The following is a 22,269-nucleotide window of genomic DNA, read 5'->3' as shown; positions in this document are numbered from 1 at the left end:
ATAAATATACTGTACAGCGAAACAAAAGTATATGAAGGAAAAAAAAAAAATCAGTTCTATCCTGTGCTTTGTAGTCCTAGGGCACACACATGCATGGGTCTGGATATGTCATTTAAGGGAATCAGTCAGCAGGTTTTGGCTTTTTAATCCGAGGGCAGCATGGGCTGAAACACTGATTTCAGCAATGTGTCACTTATTAGGCTGTGTGCAGTTTCAATACAATGAGTGTTTTATCAGCAGGAGATTATCACAACTTCACAAGGTGCTCATGTACATCCTGGTCCAACTCTGCCCCCACCAATGATTAGCAGCTTACTGTCAATATTCAATGTACACAGTGAGCTGTTAATCTGGGGCGTGGGAATGGGTAGCTTTCTGAGCTCTGCTACATCTTAAAACTCTGATAGTTTACTGGGTGCAGAAGTTGTGATACAAAGTGACACATTGCTCAAAATCGGGGTCTTTTTCTACATTATGCTCCTCTCCGATGAGGTAGCAAAAACCTGGTGAAAGACTCCCTTTACGTGTATCCTACGTGAAAGATTATTCTTGTGTAACACGGGTACAGAAATCTAAAATGGGACCCAACATCTCTTTGGATTTTTAATCTGTAGAGATTAAACGACAGAGGTGATCTGCAGGGCCATTATTCCAGTAAAAGCCCTACATGCCAGGCTTCAATTGTCTACTACTTGGATATACTTTTCCCAATTGCTCTCATATCACTGAGGAAAATGGAAATTTTGTCCACTACGGTCTATGGATCTGTATTGTGGACCATCAGAATGCTCAATACAATAGTGACAGCTATATCGGAGTTTGCAAAAATTTAATATTTAAAAAAAATGTGGGAAAAGGGTGTAAATATAAGAACAGTCTATTGATGCAGCTCATATTGGCTTGTACAGCAATGTGGTGACGTATTTCTTCTTGTAACGGTGAGTAGCACTTAAGACCATCACGCCATCCTGGAAGAAGAAAACGAAGATGAGAAGTTGTATTGTCCATGTGTCTTAAACACACTGGTATTAATGTATTTACCTTGATGGAAAGGGCATACAGGTGATTTAACATAACATGGTTTGGTTCTGGGAGCAAAGCTGGATCACACTGGAAAACAGACATGTGTAGGGTTAAAATCAGCACTCTGAGCTGCTAAAGTTAAAAGACTATTTTGGGTAAGTGCTTGAAGCCATGAATCTAAAACCACTCTCAGAATCCTTTCCCACTTGTTTCCTCTAAATATAAGATTATTCCATGGAGACTTATTTTGTGAAATGGGCTGGCAAACCAGCCAATAAGTAATTTAAGAGTACAGCCCACTCATTTCTGGTTGTACCCTGAACACCCACTATGTTGGCCCTTGTGGATACCAGTTTCATGGCAGGTGCCCAACAAATGCAATGATGCTAAAAACAGCATGTAATGGAGACTGAATAAAGCATACAACATTTTGGGGTTACTGTCAGGTATTCCAACACACACAGAGGGACGACACCGGGGAGATCACGCAATATCTCGCCTGTGCCGTCACGCTGTCCGTATTTCGTCTGTAGTCGCGAGCACGCGATCCAGACTACTCCCTTCGTAGGTATCGGTAAGCGACCAGTGAGCGTATGGCGTCACACCTCGGGGATTCCAAAGCCTGGAATCCGTGTTTAACGCCCTCCGTACGGTCACTGTCAGCTTCGCGATAGCCCAATTATTATTAATATTCGCTGCCACCACCAGCCGAGTTTGAAATATAATACAAGCCTGGCCGGACGCCTGCGTTTTGGTAGCGTATATGGCTTCGGGTAAGGGAAAGATTACAGAACAAAAGAAACAGAACTATTACATTTTATGTTTAATCCAAAAGGAAGGCAGTGTTTAGGAAAAATATATACATAAGGATGTTACAAAGGAGACATTAAAATACATACGCAGCTACATAAAATAAACAGGATGAAAGAAGATAACTTACACTATACGATCGTGGAGACTATTCAATATAGGTGGAGGAGGGGCTCCCCAGTTGGTTTATGCTGTTATTGAACAGGACCCGTTGTTTATAATTCTTATTCCCCCCTGGCAATGAGTGCTTCTGTACTGTCCATGAGTTCTCTTATACCTAAGGGGAGTTCTGGCCGGACGCCCCTTGTGGTGACATCATGTGGGCCGGTCTCCAGGCTGTACATTTTTTATTAAAAACGCTAACTTCGGCGATAACTCATCGCTCGTTGAGCGCAGAAGCTTGCAAACTACGCCATTTTTTCCCTTATGATTTTATCTTTATTTAGAGACCACACATCACATAGCTGCAGTCTGCTATTCTGGTGTTTTTGCGCTACAGCTCCCTGATTTTGCTTACAGCCCTGGAAAACTACCTATACATTCCTGGGCTGATTTGGTCACTAAATATATGGAACTCACAATATTTCATAGTTCCTATCAGTCAGCATGTCTGCAAATTTCCCTTTGAGGCTCGGGAAGCAGCCTCACGGTTACATGCAAATTAGTGCAAGCCAGCGTTTTAATTACCTCCTGCGTCTTTCACAGACAAAATGCTTGCTTCCTAACGAAGTTATAACACTCCTTGGCTGGCATTGTTTGCATAAGCTATTTCTCAGGCGTGTGTTAACTGGGGCTTTTGTGCTGAGGAAAATGGGACAGCTCCGTGCTGACAAGTGGTGAGGGGAGTCAGGGAGGGGGGGTGAACATCTATGTCAGGCAAATATGGAAGAACATTTTCCTGACTGGGGTTACAGAAAAAAAAAAAAATTAAATTGGTCACAAGCAAAACATGGGTTAGAGTTATCAAAAACTGCGCAGTTGACCTTGGCATTTAAATCAGTTTTCCAAAGGATTAATGGGGGAAAAGCTGATTCCTATGGGCAACTGCTTCATTTTCCTTTGCACCCGTATCGGTAAATCTCCAACATTCTGTAGACAATGTCAAGTTTCCCTATGGAAAACGAGCAAAAATCTGCTCGCTGAGATTGCTATTACCTGACTGTTCATAGGCGAGAGAAAAGGGGAAAAAAAAAATAATGTATATTTATCATACATACATAGCAGAACAGCCCCTTACTTTGCTCATATGATTTTTTTTTGTTCCCTACAAAGCATGCCATTACTTAAATAATTAACAACTTAAAAAAAGACAAATATACATAAAAAGATGAATACTTACAGAAATGCCAGTGTCTTTGTTAAGGATAACTTGGAGTAGATGAGGTGGAAGGATGGGAGGGGATTTGTTACGTTCTTCTAGCTTGCAGCTGTATGGATCTTGCAGGTATGGACCAGGCGGGGAGCTTGACAATTCTGGGTAAGCAGAAACAAATTACACTGAAAAGTCAAACTCTCTCCTGGGAATTACAATTCATAGATTAAAGAAGCAATTTGCTAATTGCATGTTACAGAAGAGTGTTTGGTTCAATTTTGCTAAAGAAACAAAACAAAAAAACACCACATTATAACAGACTTCATACAGTCAATGAGTTTACAGGTCCACTTGTATAATTGCATGAGAGTGGCATGTGAAAGTTTATGACAAAAGAGACCTACCTGACACATCGGAGCCTTTCTGAGAATCCACCATTAAGGCGTCAAATACTTCAAAATCGGTTTTCTTCACAGTAATAACGTTGTTTATAGTGCCAAGCTGGCTGGTTGTAACTGGCTACAGAAAGATAAAAGCAGAAGGAAACATTGGGGCTCATTTACTACATCTGTCTTAAAAAGTCCATCAAAGTGGCTCATGCTGTATGAAAAATTTGGTGCATTTTTTTCTTAAAAGCTTAATTTCATACCACATATTAGTTGGCTTTAATCTACGCCAGAAAGGTTTATCACATAGCCATATTCCATAGCAACCAAGTCAAAGTCAAGCCCCTTTATCGACCAAGTAGGAAACAAAGAAAAGAAAATATGTTTAAAACAGATAGTAAATATGGAGGCATATCGCCAAGAGATATACACTTGGCATAATAAATGAGGTGCCTGCCATGTAGGACAGTTTTTGGTTTACGTTTGGCCACAATCTTAACATATTTCGCTTAATAAATCTCCCTCATTGTCAAAACTAGGATCCTGTTCACTTCACCCGACCTCTGGGAACAAACTGTATACAGTGAAACCCCTCTAAACAGACGACACAAATCTGCATTAACCTTCTAGGGGGGGTTGTCCTTAAATAATAAGTATAACTAGTACCTGATGGCATTGAAAACCCATCAATGACCCTGGTATCGATTAAGGGATAATCTTGGAGAGGTGTCAGTAGTTTACCCCATGTGTGAGATTATCAATGCACAAACACCTTACCATTCACAAGGGCCATAGAGACAAGGCCCAGTTCTCAAGATAAGCGCAGGCCCCAGAGATACACATTTAACCCCTTCGCAACCCTGGGATTTTCCATTTTTGCATTTTTGTTTTTTGCTCCCCTTGTTCCCAGAGCCATAGCGTTTTTATTTTTTGGTCAATATGGCCATGTGAGGGCTTATTTTTTGCGGGACGAGTTGTACTTTTCAACGCCATTACTAGTTTTACCATATCGTGTACGGGAAAAAAAATTCCAAGTGCGGTGAAATTGCAAAAAAATGCAATACCACAGATGTTTTTTTTTTTTTTTTTTTACCACGTTCAGTGAATGCTAAAACTGACCTGCCATTATTATTCTCCAGGTCATTACGAGTTTGTAGACACCAAACATGTATAGGTTCTTTTTTATTTAAGCGGTGAAAAAAAATTCCAAAGTTTGGTAAAAAAAAATTATGTTTTTGGGCATAATTACAGTGATGTGTCACTTACTGGGCTGTGTGTTGCAGTTACAATAAAATCAGTGTTTTAGCAGCATGAGATTATTACTACAGGACTAGGTGGCTCGTGCCCTCTAGTCACTGCTGTGTAACCTTGCCCCCAGAAAACTGTCAGTTAGTAGTGTGGGCTGGGTGATACAGGGCTCAGCATTCCAAGCATTGCAGCAGATAAAACAGCGATTGTATCAAGGTGACAGTGTGCAGACATTACTAGAATCAGAGTCTCAGTCCCTACACCGTGCTGCTCTCAGATTACATAGCAAAACCTGCTGACAAATTTCCTTTAAGTGTATGGGATGAAAATGTTTAAGTGCAGCATCCATGTGCAATCAGTTTTTTTACTCCGCAGCTATTAATCTTTTATAGGATCATTTACAGTTTACTATGTTACAGAATTGTAATGGATCTGTAAAAATCACATGCTATACTGATGGTCCTTATGACTGATTTTTTTTCCTCACACTATACAGAATTCAGAGTGAAATCTCAGCATGCTGCAATTTATTCTCATGCCGAATACAGCGGAGAAAAAAATAAATAAAAAATAATAATACGCAGATCTGCACGGCCTCATTGAATAACATTGGTCTGAGTGAAATCGGATTTTTCATCAGATTGCACGGATCCGACTTATACACAAGTGTGAGCGAACACTCACTGATTAGATCTGCTGCATTTCTCCAAACTGAAAGGTCTTTTCTCAATTACCTCAGCAGCGTCATGTGTCCACTGGCCATCCACAAAAAACTTGTACTGGTGGTCACCTTCTGGCAGGTCTAATATTGCAACAAAGTTGTTGTGGCTGGAACATAATAAAAGGTGAATTAGGTGCAGTGATACATTTCTATAGCAGACAGTCGAAAGTACAAGGATAGAAAGAAAAAAAATTCTACGTATTGCACAACACTATTATCCAATTGTTAGTGCTCGGCCAGGCACTAATGTTTTAACATATGACAAGCATTACTAAAACCTATTTAAATAGGGGAAGATCAAAGGTTATTTTGCTACACGTTCTTTAACCTTTAAAGTTTTTTTTCCCCACTGTAATAAAAGTGGTTTGCAAACTTTTTTTATATATATATGTAAAATAAAAAGAGCAGATACTCGCCCTGCCCAGGTCCTGCGCCGACTATCCAAAGTTCTCTGCATTTTGGCTGCAACGGTGATGTCATCTACATCTGCAAAGCCACTGAGCTCAGTGACTGGCTGCAGCGGTGATGTGTGATATAATCATGATATCACCGCTGCAGCCACATATTTATTAGCAACCCAATATATAGGTTTCAGTCAATAACTGCGCTCATCTCTGCGGTCATACCGCCTTATCACTGACACTACTCAATCATACACGCCTCTCTTATATGCAGTCCATAGATCTGAAAAAAAGTCCAAGTTACTGACTGAAACATTGTACATATTGGATTACAAATAATATTACCTCAATTTGACTACAGAGTGCCTAGTTTTTCATATAATACACTACAATACAGAAGTATCGCACTATAGTATAGTAATGATCAGAGAACAAGGCATTTCAAGAAGGTTTTCAGAAAAAAAACAAAAAAACAAACCACAACATGAATTTAAAGTAGCGGCATCTGAAATAACTATAAAATGCACCACTTTTTTTTTTTTTTTTACTAAATTCCATGTATTTTGCACCATAATAAATAATTTGACTTAAATGAAAACTTTTTCTTTAATTGGTCTCTGCAGTCGTCATCTATATACACTTCATAGTTAGCAGCAGAATGCCATTGATAGATCCATGAGGCTGGCTAGCTGGCAGCTCAACTCTAGGCCAACTTCTCTAATACAAGTTAAATTTATTTTTTAAATTAAGTAGTTAGCATAATACACAAGAAATTGTAAAAAAATTATATATATATATATATATATATATAAAAATATATAATGCAAGATGTCCAGGCTTATTCAAAAGTTTCCATATACAAAACAATTGTTTTTGTTTATTCGCACACAGGATATTCTCCAATAGAACAAAGTTACTAATAGTGAACGATGTACCTCCTTATGAGAGGGATCTTCCCCCAGTTATTAAATGACCCGGATAGGTAAATTTCTTTCCCACCGCCAGTCCAGCGAAACACAGTTGGCCGAGCCTGTGTTGGAGCTTTATCATTTACTTCTAAATCATGCTGCCATGCTAGAAATTCATCCTTTTCCAGCGGTACCTGCAATAAGAACATTGGTTTAATAAAATATCGGACACATATATAGGCATTACTTGGTATTGCATGTAGCACTTTGTACACCACTTTCCTTTAAGCATAAACAGCTCCATAATAAAGTCGTAGCCTAAAAGCCATAATTAAATATGATCTGCAGGGAGTTTTATGACCACTGAAACGCACATTGAAGCACATCTGAAACTGTGGTGTTAGTGAGAATAAACATGAAGGGCAGTAAGTGATGACTCTGGAGAGACAAGATCGGAGATTACAGGGGAACGTTATGTTACACAAAAGGGCTTTTTTATGTTATAACAATACAGCTATAAAAATAAATTAATTTTGCTCCTTTCCTATACTTCAACATTTTATAAAGAAAAATAATGCAGGCATCCAAAGTAACATTATGTGGCGGACAACTGTACAGCAGAAGATAAGCCAGCAGGCTATGTGCCCACGATGCAGATTTTAAGCAGAAATTTCCTGAGCATTTCTGCATCTCATTGGCAGAAAAACCACATGCGGATTTTACAAGCGTTTCTTCAGCGTTTTTCAAGCGATTTTAGCATCACTTGGAAAGTGCTTGACAAGTTGGTCACACAATATAAATCCATGCAACCGGCATGGATTTATATAGTGTGACCAAGTTATGAGGAGATTTCTGCTTCAAATCGTGCATCTAGTGAAAATAAAATGAACTGAAAAGTAACCTTTTAGTTGGATTTAACTTTGATCAGAGTTTGAAGCAAGTGTCATTTACATAATCGAGGCAATTCTCTCGCATGAGCGAGCACTTAGTGGCGTGCCTGACCACAACCTGGTTGACTGTTTCCCATAGCAACTAGCAGAATTGTGAATGCAGCATATGCACACTAAATGTAACAGTGCAAAATAATTAAGGCAAGTATATTATAAGTCATTTACTGTCGCTCCCAGTTGTCTCAAGTAAGAGAAAATGTTGTCCATAGTGCAGTGATTTCATGCGAGTGTGAGGGACGTCTGAAGCTCCAGTGTCCAGCCTCCTCATCTGCCTCTCATATTACTGAAGAAAATCTAAGGTAAAGTGCACTCAGCCTAAGGACTTATTCAGCTGTCAGCAATATTTCTTGTACACAAAAAAAAATTGTCCGAATTTCAGCAGGAAATCAGGGATTGCCTGACAAACACTGGCAATCCCCCCCCCATGTTTTGTGGCTGTCTAACAGCCGCAAAAAATTTGGCTTTGGTGACTCGAACATGTCACTCATGCTGCCACGATACTCCGTGCATACCCGAGCACCCTTGGCAAATATGAGTAACGAGCACCTGCGCTCATCATAGTAGTTCAGGTGTACCAACAGAGTTTGGTCAGAGCTTCATCAGTTTTTGTCTGATGAAAAATGCGAAATGATGGAGGATTCCTGGAAAGTTATAATAAGCAACACGCAGAACCTGAGTCTACCAGTTGGCGTCTGCCAACATGATCCCCAGCCAATGCATCTTTCTAGGCAGGAACTACATATGTGAGACTTTGGGTAAGGCCACATTCAGTAGTATTTGGTCAGTATTTTACATCAGTATTTGTAAGCAAAAACCAGGAGTGGAACAATCAGAGGAAAAGTATAATAGAAACACGTCACCACTTCTGTATTTATCACCCACTCCTGGTTTTGGCTTACAAATGCAGATGGAAAATACTTAATGAGTCCTAAGGAGTGGGCCCTTAGCTGTGTCATCTTAACCCCTTAACGACCTTAGACAACGTCCAATGTTGTATCCCTACACTCCATGCGTGCTCCGGCACCAAGCCCGCATGTTTTCGGGCACATGACAGCAGCCATGTACCCCTAACAGCTGCGGGCAGAACTGCGATCTACCCACGGCTGTTAACATGTTAAATGCCACCGTCAATCTCCGACAGTGGCATTTAACATGGCTGCGCCGGAAACGTGTCACTTGTCTCTCCCGTGTCACCGACGGGTTGGCACGACTCTGCAGGAGACCTCTGCAGTTGTCATTGCCGGGAAGCTATGAGCGCCACCCAGCTGTTGGCGCTCATAGCAAGAGAGCATTTCTGCTACACACATCAGGACATTATATAATATTATAATAAATATACATCGGGCAATTCCAAAATATGTGTAATGGGGCAAAAGGGGGTGATTTGTGTGTGTATACATGTTCAAATCACCCCATTTTGCCCCATTCAAAATACCGTAAAAAAAAAAAAATACAATACACATATTTGGAATCATCCGATATATCACTATATAAAAAGAATTAATCTGATTGGTCAGTGTAACGATTAAAAAAGAAAAAAATAAATAAATCAAAACACGCCAGAATTACGTTTTTTTTGCTCGCTACAACATTGCAATAACAGGCATCAAAACATTGTATCTACCCCAAAATAGTATCAATAAAAACGTCAGCTAGGTGCGCAAAAAATAAGCCTTGGTCTTTGTAAATGGCTACCTAAAATACTCTCTCATTGGGTAAAATGATTTTTAAAGGGGCTGTCCGGTCTCAGAAGTAAAGTCTGCCGAATCATGACAACGTGCGATGCGCACGCCATCACAATTCCCCTGTATTCCCCGTGCACTGGGTGGTCACATGATGGCATGTATGAGATTTGCATATTTGGGGTCACATACCGACTAGTATTCTCTGTCTTCATTCAATAGAAGAGACTAGAGAGAAACCGGATGAGATTAGTCAGCTTGTGACTGCAAGTATGCAAATCTCATGCATGAAGTCATGTGACTGTACAGGGTATAAGGGAATCATGACAGCATGCACACTACACTTTCACGATTCGTCAGTCACATAGAAATTTCTGCATGCATTCTTACTTAAAAAAAATAAAATAAAATAAAAAAAAAAAATCACTGCTCATGTCATCACATTGTCCTGTGTAACCAGGTGATGCTCAGCCGAAAATACTGCAATAAGTTCTGTGCACATGGAGTGTGGTCGACCTTTCTAAACAGGTCACTAAATGAAAGCAGATCGGCTGCCAAGCTCTGCCCCCTTCTGCCAATTTTTGATGCAGGATAGGGGTGGGGTTTACACAAAATAAGCAACTTTTATTGTGCCTACATGATGAACAGAACGGCATACAAGTAGAGAAGGAACGTCGTTCTCTACAGGAGCAGAAGAGAGCTCCTGCAGTGGAGAGGAACTAAACTGTCAACCAAGTTCCTCCACTGCAGAAGCTCCTGAAACAGAGTACAGGGGTATAACTGATAGGAGGCTCTCAGGAACCAGTGAGCGCTCGGTGTTACTACCAGAGAGAGCACTCATTGGTTAATGCAGGCTCCAGTCTGTCTCTGCACGGATAGGAGCCTGGAAAGACCAATGAGAGCTCTTTTCTGCAGTGAAGGAAAGCGCTGATTGGTTACACATGCAGAGGCAGAGATTTGCCATCAGCTGTTTCTAGTAAGCACTGTGAGGGCCACATGTGGCCATTGGGCTGTGCACTCCTGAGCTAGGTGTAACCAGCAGAGTGGAACAACACAGCTCCGTAAAACTGTGTATTGGCTGCTGGAGATCAGCTCCTGGAGTTTCTAAACTGCAGTTCATCAGGATTTCTTTACTATTGTACTCGTCATGTGGATTGTCAGTCTGAGAAATTGCTACAAGTGTTCCCTCTATCTTGAGATCATGTACTGTTGGGAGGTAGTTGAGAAATGAAGTGGAAAGTCTTACTTGTTTAAAAAACGCCTTTATTGCATGGAACAAAATGTCCACACTGTCCTTTCGGTTATAAATAAGAGCTGGATTGGAGGTTCTGGCTGCACACTTGCCCTATGTTTAGCATGTATGCCAGAAAAGCTCCTGACAAGCTAAACATCTCCACTGAGGTCTATTAGTACATGTTCATATCTGTGCTAGTAACTGAATTACAAAATAAAAAAAACCTAGTAGAAAATTAATTATGCAAGGAACAAATCCATCAAGTGATGACCACAATCTAATCTCCCAAAAATAGACATTTTTGGAATTCCATCATGGGGTCTATCATTTTACAAAATAAAATAGCCATGTTGCTTGTGGCAAAATTAACCAAATCTGCATCAAAGCCTCAGATGCAGATGTGAACAGAGCTGATAAAAGCCGAAGGAACATCCTTTTCTGTAATACATCCCCTGTAATGGAGTCTATTTTATTGAAAATGTGTTGAAAATCTATTAAAGGTGTTGTGTAGTCTTAGGGCAAAAGTCTGCCATCACCTTATGCAACTACAGACAGCGTGCAGTGCGCATATTGGCACGATTCCCTGGTATTCCTGGTGCGGGTAGACAATCATGTGATCTTAGGCATGCGATTTACATACTTGTGCCAACAAGAGTTCAGCTTCTCTCATTAGAAGACAATTTAGAGAAATCGGGCAAGTCTAGTCGCCACTTGACCGTATGTAAGTATTCATGTCAAGTGAACGCCTGCTCACTCCTGCAATACCTGGGAATCGTTACAGCACATTGCCACAATTCCTTATTCTACATTAAAAGTAATTGCAAACTTTTTTCCCATATCAGGACAACTCATTTACGCTCATCAGGTATTTGTTGAAAGGATGCCAGTGATGGCTGTCACAATCGGAGGTGGAAAGCGTGGGGTCAGCACGCCTCACTCCCCTTCTTCGGTCTCTTTTTGTAAATTGTTTGTGGCAATTTTGATTTTGATTCCATTTAAATTAATGTTTTACCATGTGTTTTATCCTTTTTATTTATGGAGCACTAATCCGAAGAAGGGGACTTACAACTGGGATTGAAGTGTGTTAGGGTCTATTCTATGCCACCACATGTTTTGTTTAGATTCTTTATGTGATTTTCATGGCTTTGGGTACAGAATAAGCTTTGCATGTTCTGCTGCCTAGTTCTCTGCTGTTGTATGAATGAGCAGTATAGAAATCTGGTCTTTGGCTGTCCTCCATGTTATACACTCTGGCTATATTGTCCCAGCCTCATCCTTTGCTTGGCATCCATCAAGCACAGACCATTATAGTATCCCTTTATCAGTTGTTTTCTACAGGACCCTGTATATGAAGTATCGTTCTCTATTATTACATTCCATGCGTCATTCTTTGAGGTTATGGTAATGTATACTGGCCTGACAGAAATCAAAGGCTAATTTCACATGGCATTGGCACAATGCATCATGTAAGCTCTCAGAGCACATGTTACACACATCCCTATACCCATCAAACGCCAGCTTGGTCTCAGAGCCTACGTTACATACACCCCTATACCCCCATTCACCCATCAGATGCCAGCTTGGTCTCAGAGCATATGTTACACATATCCCTATACCCAGCTTGGTCTCAGCTGGGGCTGAAGGTCAGGTTTTGCCTTTTTTTGTGTACATTGCACTGAGCCCTTCACTGATGTGACCAGCAGCTGCCCGGGGACATTTCCTGTTGCCTGGCTGGCTACTAGGAGCCTGGCAGCCATAGTGCTGCTGTAGAGCCAGCTAGTGTCCCTGTTGTCAGGTGTCGGTGCCAGTCACTGTCAGCAGCAGCCAGCTGTCCTCCCTGCTGCCCACACAGCCTTCACCTTGCTCTCCTCTGCCGGGTACATGTCCGCGTCCTCAGGACTATCCATTAGTATTTTGGCTCGGTCCTCTCCCTTTGTGGCGCTCCCGCCGCTGTCCCTTCGCCCCTTTAGGGGTCCAGGTCGCTCGCTGCTGGTGTTGCCCATGTTCACTACAGGACAAACTACGCTGAGGACTTTGTTTATGGTCCTGCCGGCTTCCGCCTCCTGTTTCCGGCCGCGGCGGTGGCACGCAATGCGGTTCACGCCTCTCTGCCGCAAGCTAAGTACTAGCTGTACTCACCCTGGCGGCCGTGCTGGGACAGCGCGGTGACGTCACCAGCTGACTGCACTGTATACAGTGCCCATGCTCCTGTCTGCCGTAGTCACCCAGGGTGGCCATTGCTCTGTGTCCAGACAATCAGCAGAATATTTACAGATATGTGCCAAATTCCATATTTTATTTCATGTATGCCTGCTGTGGGACATGCTGTTTACCTCCAGACATCCAGCTGGCATGTAATGATTTTTCTCTTTAAAATCAGTGCCTTAATAATAGAGTTGGTGCGAACAGATTCATAAGACCCGGCCTATTGATCAGTGGCTGATGGTTGAGAGGCCTGAGAATGTCACGTTTGTCACATCACTACAATAACATTGCGCCAGGATGGCTAATCATAAGGAGAACTTCAGTTGCCATCCGGCAGATGGCGATCCTCAGGGATCTTGTGTAATGGTCATCGATTACCGCTGTGGCTTATGGACCGCGTCCTGCAAATTGATTTGTGCCAACTCTCATAAACATTGGGACAGATTTATCAGAACTGGTGCAAAGAAAACATACTGCTTGGATGCCAGCTCCCAGTATTCTCAGGCCCTTTAGTTACATGCTTAATACGGTTGAAAAAAGCAAAATGTCTATCTAGTTCAACTGAAGGATGGGAAAGGATAAAGAGAATTTGGAGACAAGCGATCTGACTGGTTACTGTATACAGAGCCTCCATTTTTCTTTATGCTAGAATTTATGAACCTCCCTGTGCATTAAAGGGGCTGTCCACTGCTCGGACAACCCCTTCTCAATCCCTATATTTCGCTCATGTAAAATAATAACTTATACTCATCTCCGGTGCCTGCACCATTCTAGCCACGTCAGCACTGGCTCTCCCGGGGCTCGCGTGATATTGAAATGAAATTATCTTTATAATGCTCCATGAATATAAATAGATCCCATACTTTTTCAATGAATAAATAATTGCCTCTCACTGTGTTTCCTGCACAAAATATCTCCCCACACTGCGTTCTCCATAATATCCCACCCACGCTGCCCCTCTCCATAATGTCCCCCACGCACTGGCCCTCTCTATAATTTCACACCCACACACTACCCCTCTCCATAATATCTCACCACACACTGTCCCTCTCCATAATGTCTTTCCCACAATGCCCCTCTCCATAATGTCCCCCCACACTGACCCTCTCCAAAATGTCTCTACACTGCTCCTGTCCAAAATATCCCCCCACTTTGCCTCTCCCCAAAATATCCCCATTGCCTCTCTGCATACTGTGCCCCCTTCACAATTTTTCCCTGGCTGCTCCGTAATGTGCCTTCACAGTAACACCAACCAACCCTCCATCCCACCTCTCCTATATTAGGATATTGTCACGAGTGTGACAGACCGTCGTTCTGGATCCAACTGTAAAACGTCACTGCGCTTGACTCTGCAGGCACCTTCTTGATCTTTTCATCTCTGTAGTGTAGAGATATCCTTCTCGCTCTAGGACCTAGCAGTGACCTCCACCTTCTGCTGCTAATTGACACATCTTTGCTGGATGTTTAGGTACCTTCAGTCTCTCCAGAGAGTCGCCGCTGATAGCTCTATTTTCCTCTGTCCAGGCTTGAAGTACTAGTAGTCGCCTAGTGTCTTCTCGGAGTTCCCTTGGAGGATAGCTGGCGTGATCTCTGTGGTGACTTCTCAAGCTAAGTGTTTCCCTTGTCTGTTTATCTGTTTGTCTTTAGTTGCAGTGGGGCTGATTAGTGCTAACCCCGTCCCCTCCCTATCTAGGACCTATCGCTAGGGGCAGTCAGGGATTAGGTTTCCTGCTCAGCGATAGGTGCGAAACCTATTTATTGACGTTAGGGGAGTCAGGGTGTTGTCAGATCTGCCTAGGGTTCTACACTCCCCCTTTCCCTAGTGTTTGGGCTTCCTCCCCCTCTTCCCGTTGTTGTGCACTCAGTCTTTCCCTCACCTTGCTTAACAGATATTTAATCTTCACTTACTGTTTCCAGCCACATCCTTGCCACTTCTGCGCTGTGGCGCCGCTGACTGCAGCATTGTGATGAGTTCAGCAGCATGATGACCTGTTCACTCAACTGCATGTCAGGGCAGGGGGTGATGACCGCTGTTCTGCCCGTGTCCTATTGCTAAAGTGTTCAAATGTATTTGCATCTGAAACACAAATACAGTTGAATATAGGAAAATGAGAACTGGAGTCTCGCGGTTCTCCTCGGGCTGCAAAAAATCCTTTGGTGGGCCGAATGCAGCCTGCAGGCCGTATGTTGTGCAGGCCTGATGTAGTGGCTGCAGAGCGGAATAAAACATTAGTTTAGTTTAAAGCAGGTTTCTCAGTGTGTGAGATGTAATGATACAGCAGTCCTGGTCTAAACTCCTATATGTGTGCAGCTGTGTTTAGCTGTGTCACATTATAAACCCTTCTGTCAACTCTCTTAATTACTGAGTGTGTCAGCAACTTAGTTATGTTTGCTGTGCTAAAGCTCTGCATGGAGATCAAGGCTGTCATTATATCTCACACAGGACCTGCCTGTGATAACCAGGCAGATGTAGCTGTGATTTTTTCAGTTTGGCTGAGTTAATGGGAGCACATATTGTTTGCTCACACACAGTAAGTACTACAGCTGCATAGCCCTTATCCAGGGTTACAAGAAAGCAGCATCTTGTTCTAGATGCTGCTAATGCAATTGACGCGCCCCCTGGGCCATATTCTTTAGGGGAATATCCGGAGCCGGATCAGATGGGAGTTGTAGTCTTCCGAGTGGCTGTGACCCGGTCCGTGCCCAGGGTGTCAAGCTCAGTGTATGTGGCAGTCCTACAGATGTTATAAAGTTCTTAATGTCGACTACGCCACCCGTTGTATTGCGGTCACTATGGCCGCCGCTGCAGCAGGGTCCGCTGAGGCTGATGGTGTTGGTGCAGCTTTTGGTAGTATAACCCCCAACGGGTGGGGTATAGCCTCAGGGGTTCAGGTGCAGAGGATGGGGGTTGTGGTGGTGCAGCATAGATGTTAAGTGAAGACAGAGTCGGGTTGTGCAGTTTAGGGTATTTACTCACTGCTGATGTTCCGGTCACTCCAGCTTCAAGTGACCACCCGAGCCGTGCTGCGTCCACCAGGTCCTGGATTCAGCAAACCCCCAAACAAGTCCGGAGCGTGACCCTGAGCTCTCCTTCTGTCCTTTCCTCTGGCCGTCCCCACTAGTGATCCACCTAGGTCCAGCTCCCTCGGGCCTTCTGTTGGGAGACCCTTGGCCTTGGGTTCCCTGACCCTCCACGTGGTTTGCCTTCGGGGTGGATGTGGTGGGTGGCCGTGGCAGACGCTGCCCACGGCCTCCGGTCTCTGGCTGGGGTGTGCTTTGGCCTCCACCAGTTTGGGATCCGGTACCCTATTGCCGACTCTTCACCCGGGGATTGAATTTGGGTTCTCAGAGTCCTTTCTTTTTCCCTCTCTGGGTCTTTCCTTCTCTGCTCCACTCTCTCTCTGCAGGCTCATCTGGACCTCTGCTTCTTACTGACTCTGACAGACTGACCCTGTTCTTAGTTGGTGCCCACCTTAAATACTCCCTCTATGTGTGAGCTCAGGTGACCAGCACCCAATGAGCTCCTATCTTTACCCAGGCTGCTCCCCCTATCTGCCCCTACACTACTGGGATGTACCACCCCCCTCCCACTCCAGCCAGGAACAGACTCGGTCGTACCTGCACATTTCTAAGTGGGAGTACCGTCGGCCTGCCCCTCGGAAATGGGATGTGTGTAGTGCATGCAGCCTACCGAGCTCAGTTTCACACTCCATCCTTACCCGGGAGTGGAATACCACACCTCTGGGTTGAGGTGCAATACCCCTGTAGCAGCCGAATCCTCAGGGTGCTACACAATAACCATACCTCCCAACTTTTGAAGAACTGAAAGAAGGATAAATTATGCGGTATGCATGGTGCAAGGAGGCAAATTTCGGCCACGCCCCTGGCATTCCATGCCCCTTTACCATTTCTTTCTACCCTGGCAGGAGATGTCAGAGGGGCAGTGAAGGAAATTAAGCAGATGCCTGAGACTGCAACGCGTAGACCCAAATCTGGGACTGTCCTCTGTTTCCGGGACAGTTGGGACTAGAGATGATCGGATCGATTCACCGAACTCCGGTCCAATGTTTAGATCAGTGCTATCTGGTGGCTGGACGGGAGGCCGCGAATCTCTTACCTTCCGGCGTCCCCGACGTGGCTTTTGATTAGCCAGGGCAGCGCAACGTCATCTGTGCATCCTGCTCATCTCTAGTTGGGACCTGTGGATTTATTTTTAGTTCATTCATTTATAGTCGTAGCAGCCAGAACTTTCTCATCTTTATGTAGCGTCATTGATATGACATCTTTTTGGTGTTTCTAAGGCCGTGTTCTCACGCTGCATAAATACTGTGTTTGTTGTTTTATGCAGCTGTCCGCACCAAACTACACAATGACAATCTTTTCTGATTATTGCACTTTTGCTGCATTTTTTATTCCTTTTCCCCCTTATTTGATGTGTTTCTGGTGCAGATGAGAAGCCACGTTTTGAATGTGTTTTTTTATAGTACAGAAAAACTTTGATTCTGCACTTAAAAAAGTAACTGCAGTTTTTTACATGTGTTTTTTAGGCTCCAAATAAAAGCCTCTAGAGAAAAAAAAAAGCACCAAAATCAGCAGCGTCTCTAGAGGCAAGGGGGGCGCAGTTTTCATTAAATGACGTCCACTTTGCTTGCACAGTTAAACACAGCAAAATTTCTGTGCAAAAAAAGCAGCAAAAAATATGCAGCATTTATGCTACAAGTGAATATTGTCTAAATTTCAAAGCAAAGTGGATGTGATTTCATGAAATCTCCGCCCTCTTGCTTCTAAAGACACTGTTGAACTCTGAGGTTTTGGTGCATTTTTTTTTTTTTTTAAAAAAAAAACACAGTTTCATTTTTAAACACCTGCAGAAAAAAAATAAGTAGAAAAAAAACGCAGCATATACGTTACATGTGAGCACGGCCTCAGCATTACATTTTTGTTACATTTTTTATGGGTTTAATAGAGAAAAAATATAAATCACGCCATTTTTTTCTGTCATTTACTGATCCCCGTAAATAATCTCATTGCTGTGTTGTGTGTATTGTTATGATTACAGGGACACCAAATATGTCTGTTACTTGCTGATTTGTGATGTTTATTATTTTAAAAAAAATGCATTAATAATTACATTATTTTAAGTGCTTTTCATTATTTTTTAGTAATTTTATAGGATGGAAAAAAACTCTTTTATTCTCCCTCTGGATTACAAATACATAGAAATACACTGCTATGTACAATTTATCAATATAATCTGCCTGTGGAGATAGAGCCTGCAATACAGATCAAGTACACAAAATTCTCCCTGTTACATCACCAGAGCCTGCAGCTCAATTGCTTTAGCTCCTGCCTGTAGTGTTGAAGGTTGTGGGTTTGATTACTGGCGATACACACAAAAAAGAGAAAATAAAATTTTTGCAATTGCTTTTTATTATTTTTAGTAGTTTTTTTTCCCTTCACCTGTAATATACAGGGAACATAGAAATACATTTTTATGTACAATGTATCTCTATGGACATGTATAATCTGCTTCTGAGTTCACTGCCTGGAATACAGGTCAAGATTACTAAATTCTCGTATGCTTATCATTTTTGGTTTTGGCTTATAGAGAGAATTGCTGTCTGCGAACATGAAGATGTGAGTTCGAGTTCTGGGGAGACCTGATCACAGGAGAAAAAGTGTATATTATTATAAGGCCACGTTCACAAATTCAGTATTTGATCAGTGTTTGGTCTGTGTGTGTCTGTGTGTCAGGTTTTATCATCAGTGTAAAAAAAAAAATTAAAAATTACAAAGCTTCTCTTACCATTACAATTTTAATCACGGATAGCACACTGATACCATCCATGTGCTGTCTGTCATTTTCACAGACCTTTGGCTAATTTTGATCAATGATGTGGATGAAAAATGAGATTACAATGGGTCTGTGTTCTATGTGTGAAAATCACACATACAGGTGCTTCTCACTAAATTAGAATGTCATCAAAAAGTTAATTTATTTCAGCTCTTCAATACAAAAAGTGAAGCTCATATTATATAGAGTCATTACAGAGTGATCTATTTCAAGTGTTTATTTCTGTTAATGTTGATTATGGCTTACAGCCAATGAAAACACAAAAGTCATTATCTCAGTAAATTAGAATACTTTATAACACCAGCTTGGAAATTATTTTAAAATCTGAAATGTTGTCCTACTGAAATGTATGTTCAGTAAATGCACTCAATACTTGGCCAGGGCTCCTTTTGCATCAATTACTGCATCAATGCGGCGTGGCATGGAGGCGATCAGCCTGTGGCACTGCTGAGGTGTTATGGAAGCCCAGGTTGCTTTCATAGCAGCCTTCAGCTCGTCTGCATTGTTGGGTCTGGTGTCTCTCATCTTCCTCTTGACTATACCCCATAGATTCTCTATGGGGTTAAGGTCAGGCGAGTTTGCTGGCCAATCAAGCACAGTAATACTGTTGTTTTTAAACCAGGTATTGGTACTTTTGGCAGTGTGGACAGGGGCCAAGTCCTGCTGGAGAATGACATTTCCATCTCCAAAAAGCTTGTCTGCAGAGGGAAGCATGAAGTGCTCTAAAATGTCCTGATAGACGGCTGCGCTGACTTTGGTCTTGATAAATCACAGTGGACATGCACTGTAATGATTGTCACCAGCTTTTGTCACACAGCAGGAGATATGTCAGAAATGCTTGAATAGATGAGACTGATTGATGGAGGCAATTATTTGTATTTTTTTATGTTACATATGGGTAAACTCTTTCTACTTCAGTCATGTACCACAGGTGACAGTGCTATGAAATATTTTGTTACATCCTCTCGGCTAGTCATTTATTGTACCGAGCTCATTTGAGTTAATGTATAATAACATACTCCAGAAGATTATAGCGCTATTTGTGATAGAGGCTGTTGAAAAATAGATTCCAGAACAAATAACAAACAGCGCTGTACTGTCCTTCCCTGGGTCCATTGGCGAGTCTCCGCCGCTGCTCTCCATGTCTGCCATTGGCTGCCATGCTGATGTCACCTTAACAGATCAGCAGCCAATCAGTGAGCTGGACGTCTACACTGAAGTCCCTGCATATTACAGAACCATAAGGTGGCCATACACATTCAATAGCTGTCTATTAAATGCGTGCTCAGCTCATAGCTATCACCTTCGCCATTACAGTGTGGAGAGGGGGCACCTCTGGCACTTCCTTATTTACAGGGTAAACAAAAAGATTGGGCACTAAAATTCCTTCCAAAACATCATCTGTCAAGGAAGAGTTTGAAGGCTCTATACACATTAGGCAGTCAGACATTAAGTTAAAGGGGTATTTACATCTCCAAGATCCTATTCCAGTTTTTAGTAGGTGTAATAATAGTAATATTAGCAAATATCTCCAATTAGAAATGTAGTATAGTTCTTCTGATTCACTATGTCGCTTTCCACAAGTGCAGGGCATTGCAGGACCTTAGGTATCCATGGTTACAACCATGCATATAGTGACAGTCAGTTAGTTAGTTATTAGTGGTCGTAACCATGGATACCTAAGCTACTGCAATGCCTGCACATGGGGTAAGTGACGTAGTGAATCAGAAAAACTATACCACATTTCTAATTGTAGGTATTTGCTAATATTATTAGTATAACACCTACTACATATTGGGATAGGATCTTGGAGATGGGAATACCCCTTTAAGTGAGCACCCTTTTCTCTATTTTGTATGGTGGTCTTTATGCATATTATGGCCCACCATATGATTATGTCTGCATAAGTCTGCATAGCTCGATCAAATGGAATGATTGCCACCTACCTAAACGTTTTGCATACTATGACATCCATTAGATCATGCTATAGATGAAATTAAAGATGTAAGGAGGTATATTAGGGCTCCATAGAAGTCTATGGGTATCGATCAGAGACTGAATATAGCAGTATAAAGTTTGCTATAACCCTATTTAACAGACCACACTTTTGGATGCAAAAAAATGTCATCTTACCAAAAATATTATAAAAGCTGCATACTGCAGCAGTCTTATAGTTTCTACTGAGATATTTAATTTTCCTCACATATTTTATAGTGACCTCAAGCAAATGCCTTATCAAAAAAGAAAAAAAACACAGCTGTCAATGTCACACATTCATGCAAGGACTAAAATCTCATTAGTCTTGAATCAATACAAGAATTATCATGCTCGAAGCAGAGCTTTGACTAGAGCTGATCTGCTAAGAGGATTAATAACTGATTAACAATATCTTCTTTTGGTGATGTAAAGATCATTTGGTCTCATGGACCAGTTTACACTGACAGATTACCAAATATGCTCACACAGGATATTGGTGGCAAGTAATAATCAATAGCTATAATGGGAACGAAAATCAATACTGATTCTGTGGGGGATTTAATATATATATATAGATATATATATATATATCTATATATATTATTTCTTACAGCTTAATTTCTTTAACATTGTAGCAATTCCTTTAATTAAACAGTTATCCCTCCTTAATGGTAGATGTGTAGATAGACAAACTGCAGAAAAAAATGCCTTGAAAACCTAATCTAATTTCTTGCCTCCACAGCCAATTTTCATTTTTAGATTTGTATTTTTCCCTCCCCTTCTTCCAATAGCCATAACGTTTTTATTTTTCTCTCAACATAGCTGTGACATCTTTTTTGCCGCGTGAGTTGTAGTTTTGAATAACACTATTCATTTAACCATACTATGTACTTAAAAACAGAAAAAAAATCCAAGTGGGATGAAATGATGAAAAAAAAATGCAATTCCGCCATTTTGGGGGGGGGGGGGTATTTGTTTTTACATCGTTCATTGTATGATAAAAATAACCTGGAAAAATTATTCTCAACCAAACTTGCATAGATTTACTCACCAAAATACCACAATTTTGATTTTTTTTTTCGCTTTATGATGTCTAACGATGGGATTAATTAATTTTATATTTTCAATGTAATTTTACGGACATGGCGATACCAAATATGCCTTTTTATTTATTTTTTTCATTCATTTTTAATGGGGGAAAAGGAGACTATCACTAGAGGACTAGTAAACCTGCTGCCATGTAGTTCTTCATATTCATGAGCTCTTTATAACCCCACTACTGATTGGCAGATTTCTGCCTATGCACAGTGTACACAGAAAGCTGCCAATCAGTTGTGGGGGCGGGGTTATACAGAGCTCAGCTTCCAGAGAACTGATAGATCTGCTGAAGATAAAACTGGGATTTTATCAAAACTGCAGCAAATAGCCCAGTATGTGATACATTGGTGGATTAAGTGGCTCTGCACCTACATCGTGGCCCATCGTGGCTGCGTGCCCACTATGCATTTTTCAAGCGTTTTTGCAAAAACGCTTGGTAATACGTGCCCCATGGTCCCCA

At 41.8% G+C, this 22,269-nt stretch overlaps 1 protein-coding gene across 1 annotated transcript; it reads right to left on the bottom strand.

Annotated features, from left to right (window-relative positions):
• Positions 1-812: 812 nt before the first annotated feature.
• Positions 813-12,791, bottom strand: PRKAB1 (protein kinase AMP-activated non-catalytic subunit beta 1). Its single transcript, XM_073673329.1, has 7 exons — positions 12,535-12,791; positions 6,837-7,003; positions 5,514-5,607; positions 3,550-3,664; positions 3,173-3,306; positions 1,042-1,110; positions 813-968 (listed from the first exon to the last, which is right to left on the bottom strand). The coding sequence occupies exons 1-7, from the start codon at positions 12,676-12,678 to the stop codon at positions 891-893; spliced, it is 801 nt and encodes a 266-aa protein (XP_073529430.1). The 5' UTR covers positions 12,679-12,791; the 3' UTR covers positions 813-890.
• Between the last annotated feature and the right edge of the window lie 9,478 nt (positions 12,792-22,269).

This window comes from Phyllobates terribilis, unplaced genomic scaffold (assembly GCF_046119375.1).
Source record: "Phyllobates terribilis strain yellow unplaced genomic scaffold, ASM4611937v1 Scaffold_1__5_contigs__length_1240528914, whole genome shotgun sequence".
Taxonomy (NCBI): domain Eukaryota; kingdom Metazoa; phylum Chordata; class Amphibia; order Anura; family Dendrobatidae; genus Phyllobates; species Phyllobates terribilis.
Note: the sequence above shows the minus strand (reverse complement) of the source record. Positions and strands in the feature narration are given on the sequence as shown.

Bases quoted from the DNA above. Each gene is read 5' to 3' on its own strand.
- PRKAB1 (XM_073673329.1), bottom strand. From the start codon at position 12,678: ATGGGCAACACCAGCAGCGAGCGACCTGGACCCCTAAAGGGGCGAAGG. The intron at 3,665-5,513 runs GTAATTGAGAAA...ATCTTTCTGTAG, and splicing joins GGACACATGACGCTGCTGAG to CCAGTTACAACCAGCCAGCT. The intron at 969-1,041 runs GTAAATACATTA...TTCTTCTTCCAG, and splicing joins TGTATGCCCTTTCCATCAAG to GATGGCGTGATGGTCTTAAG.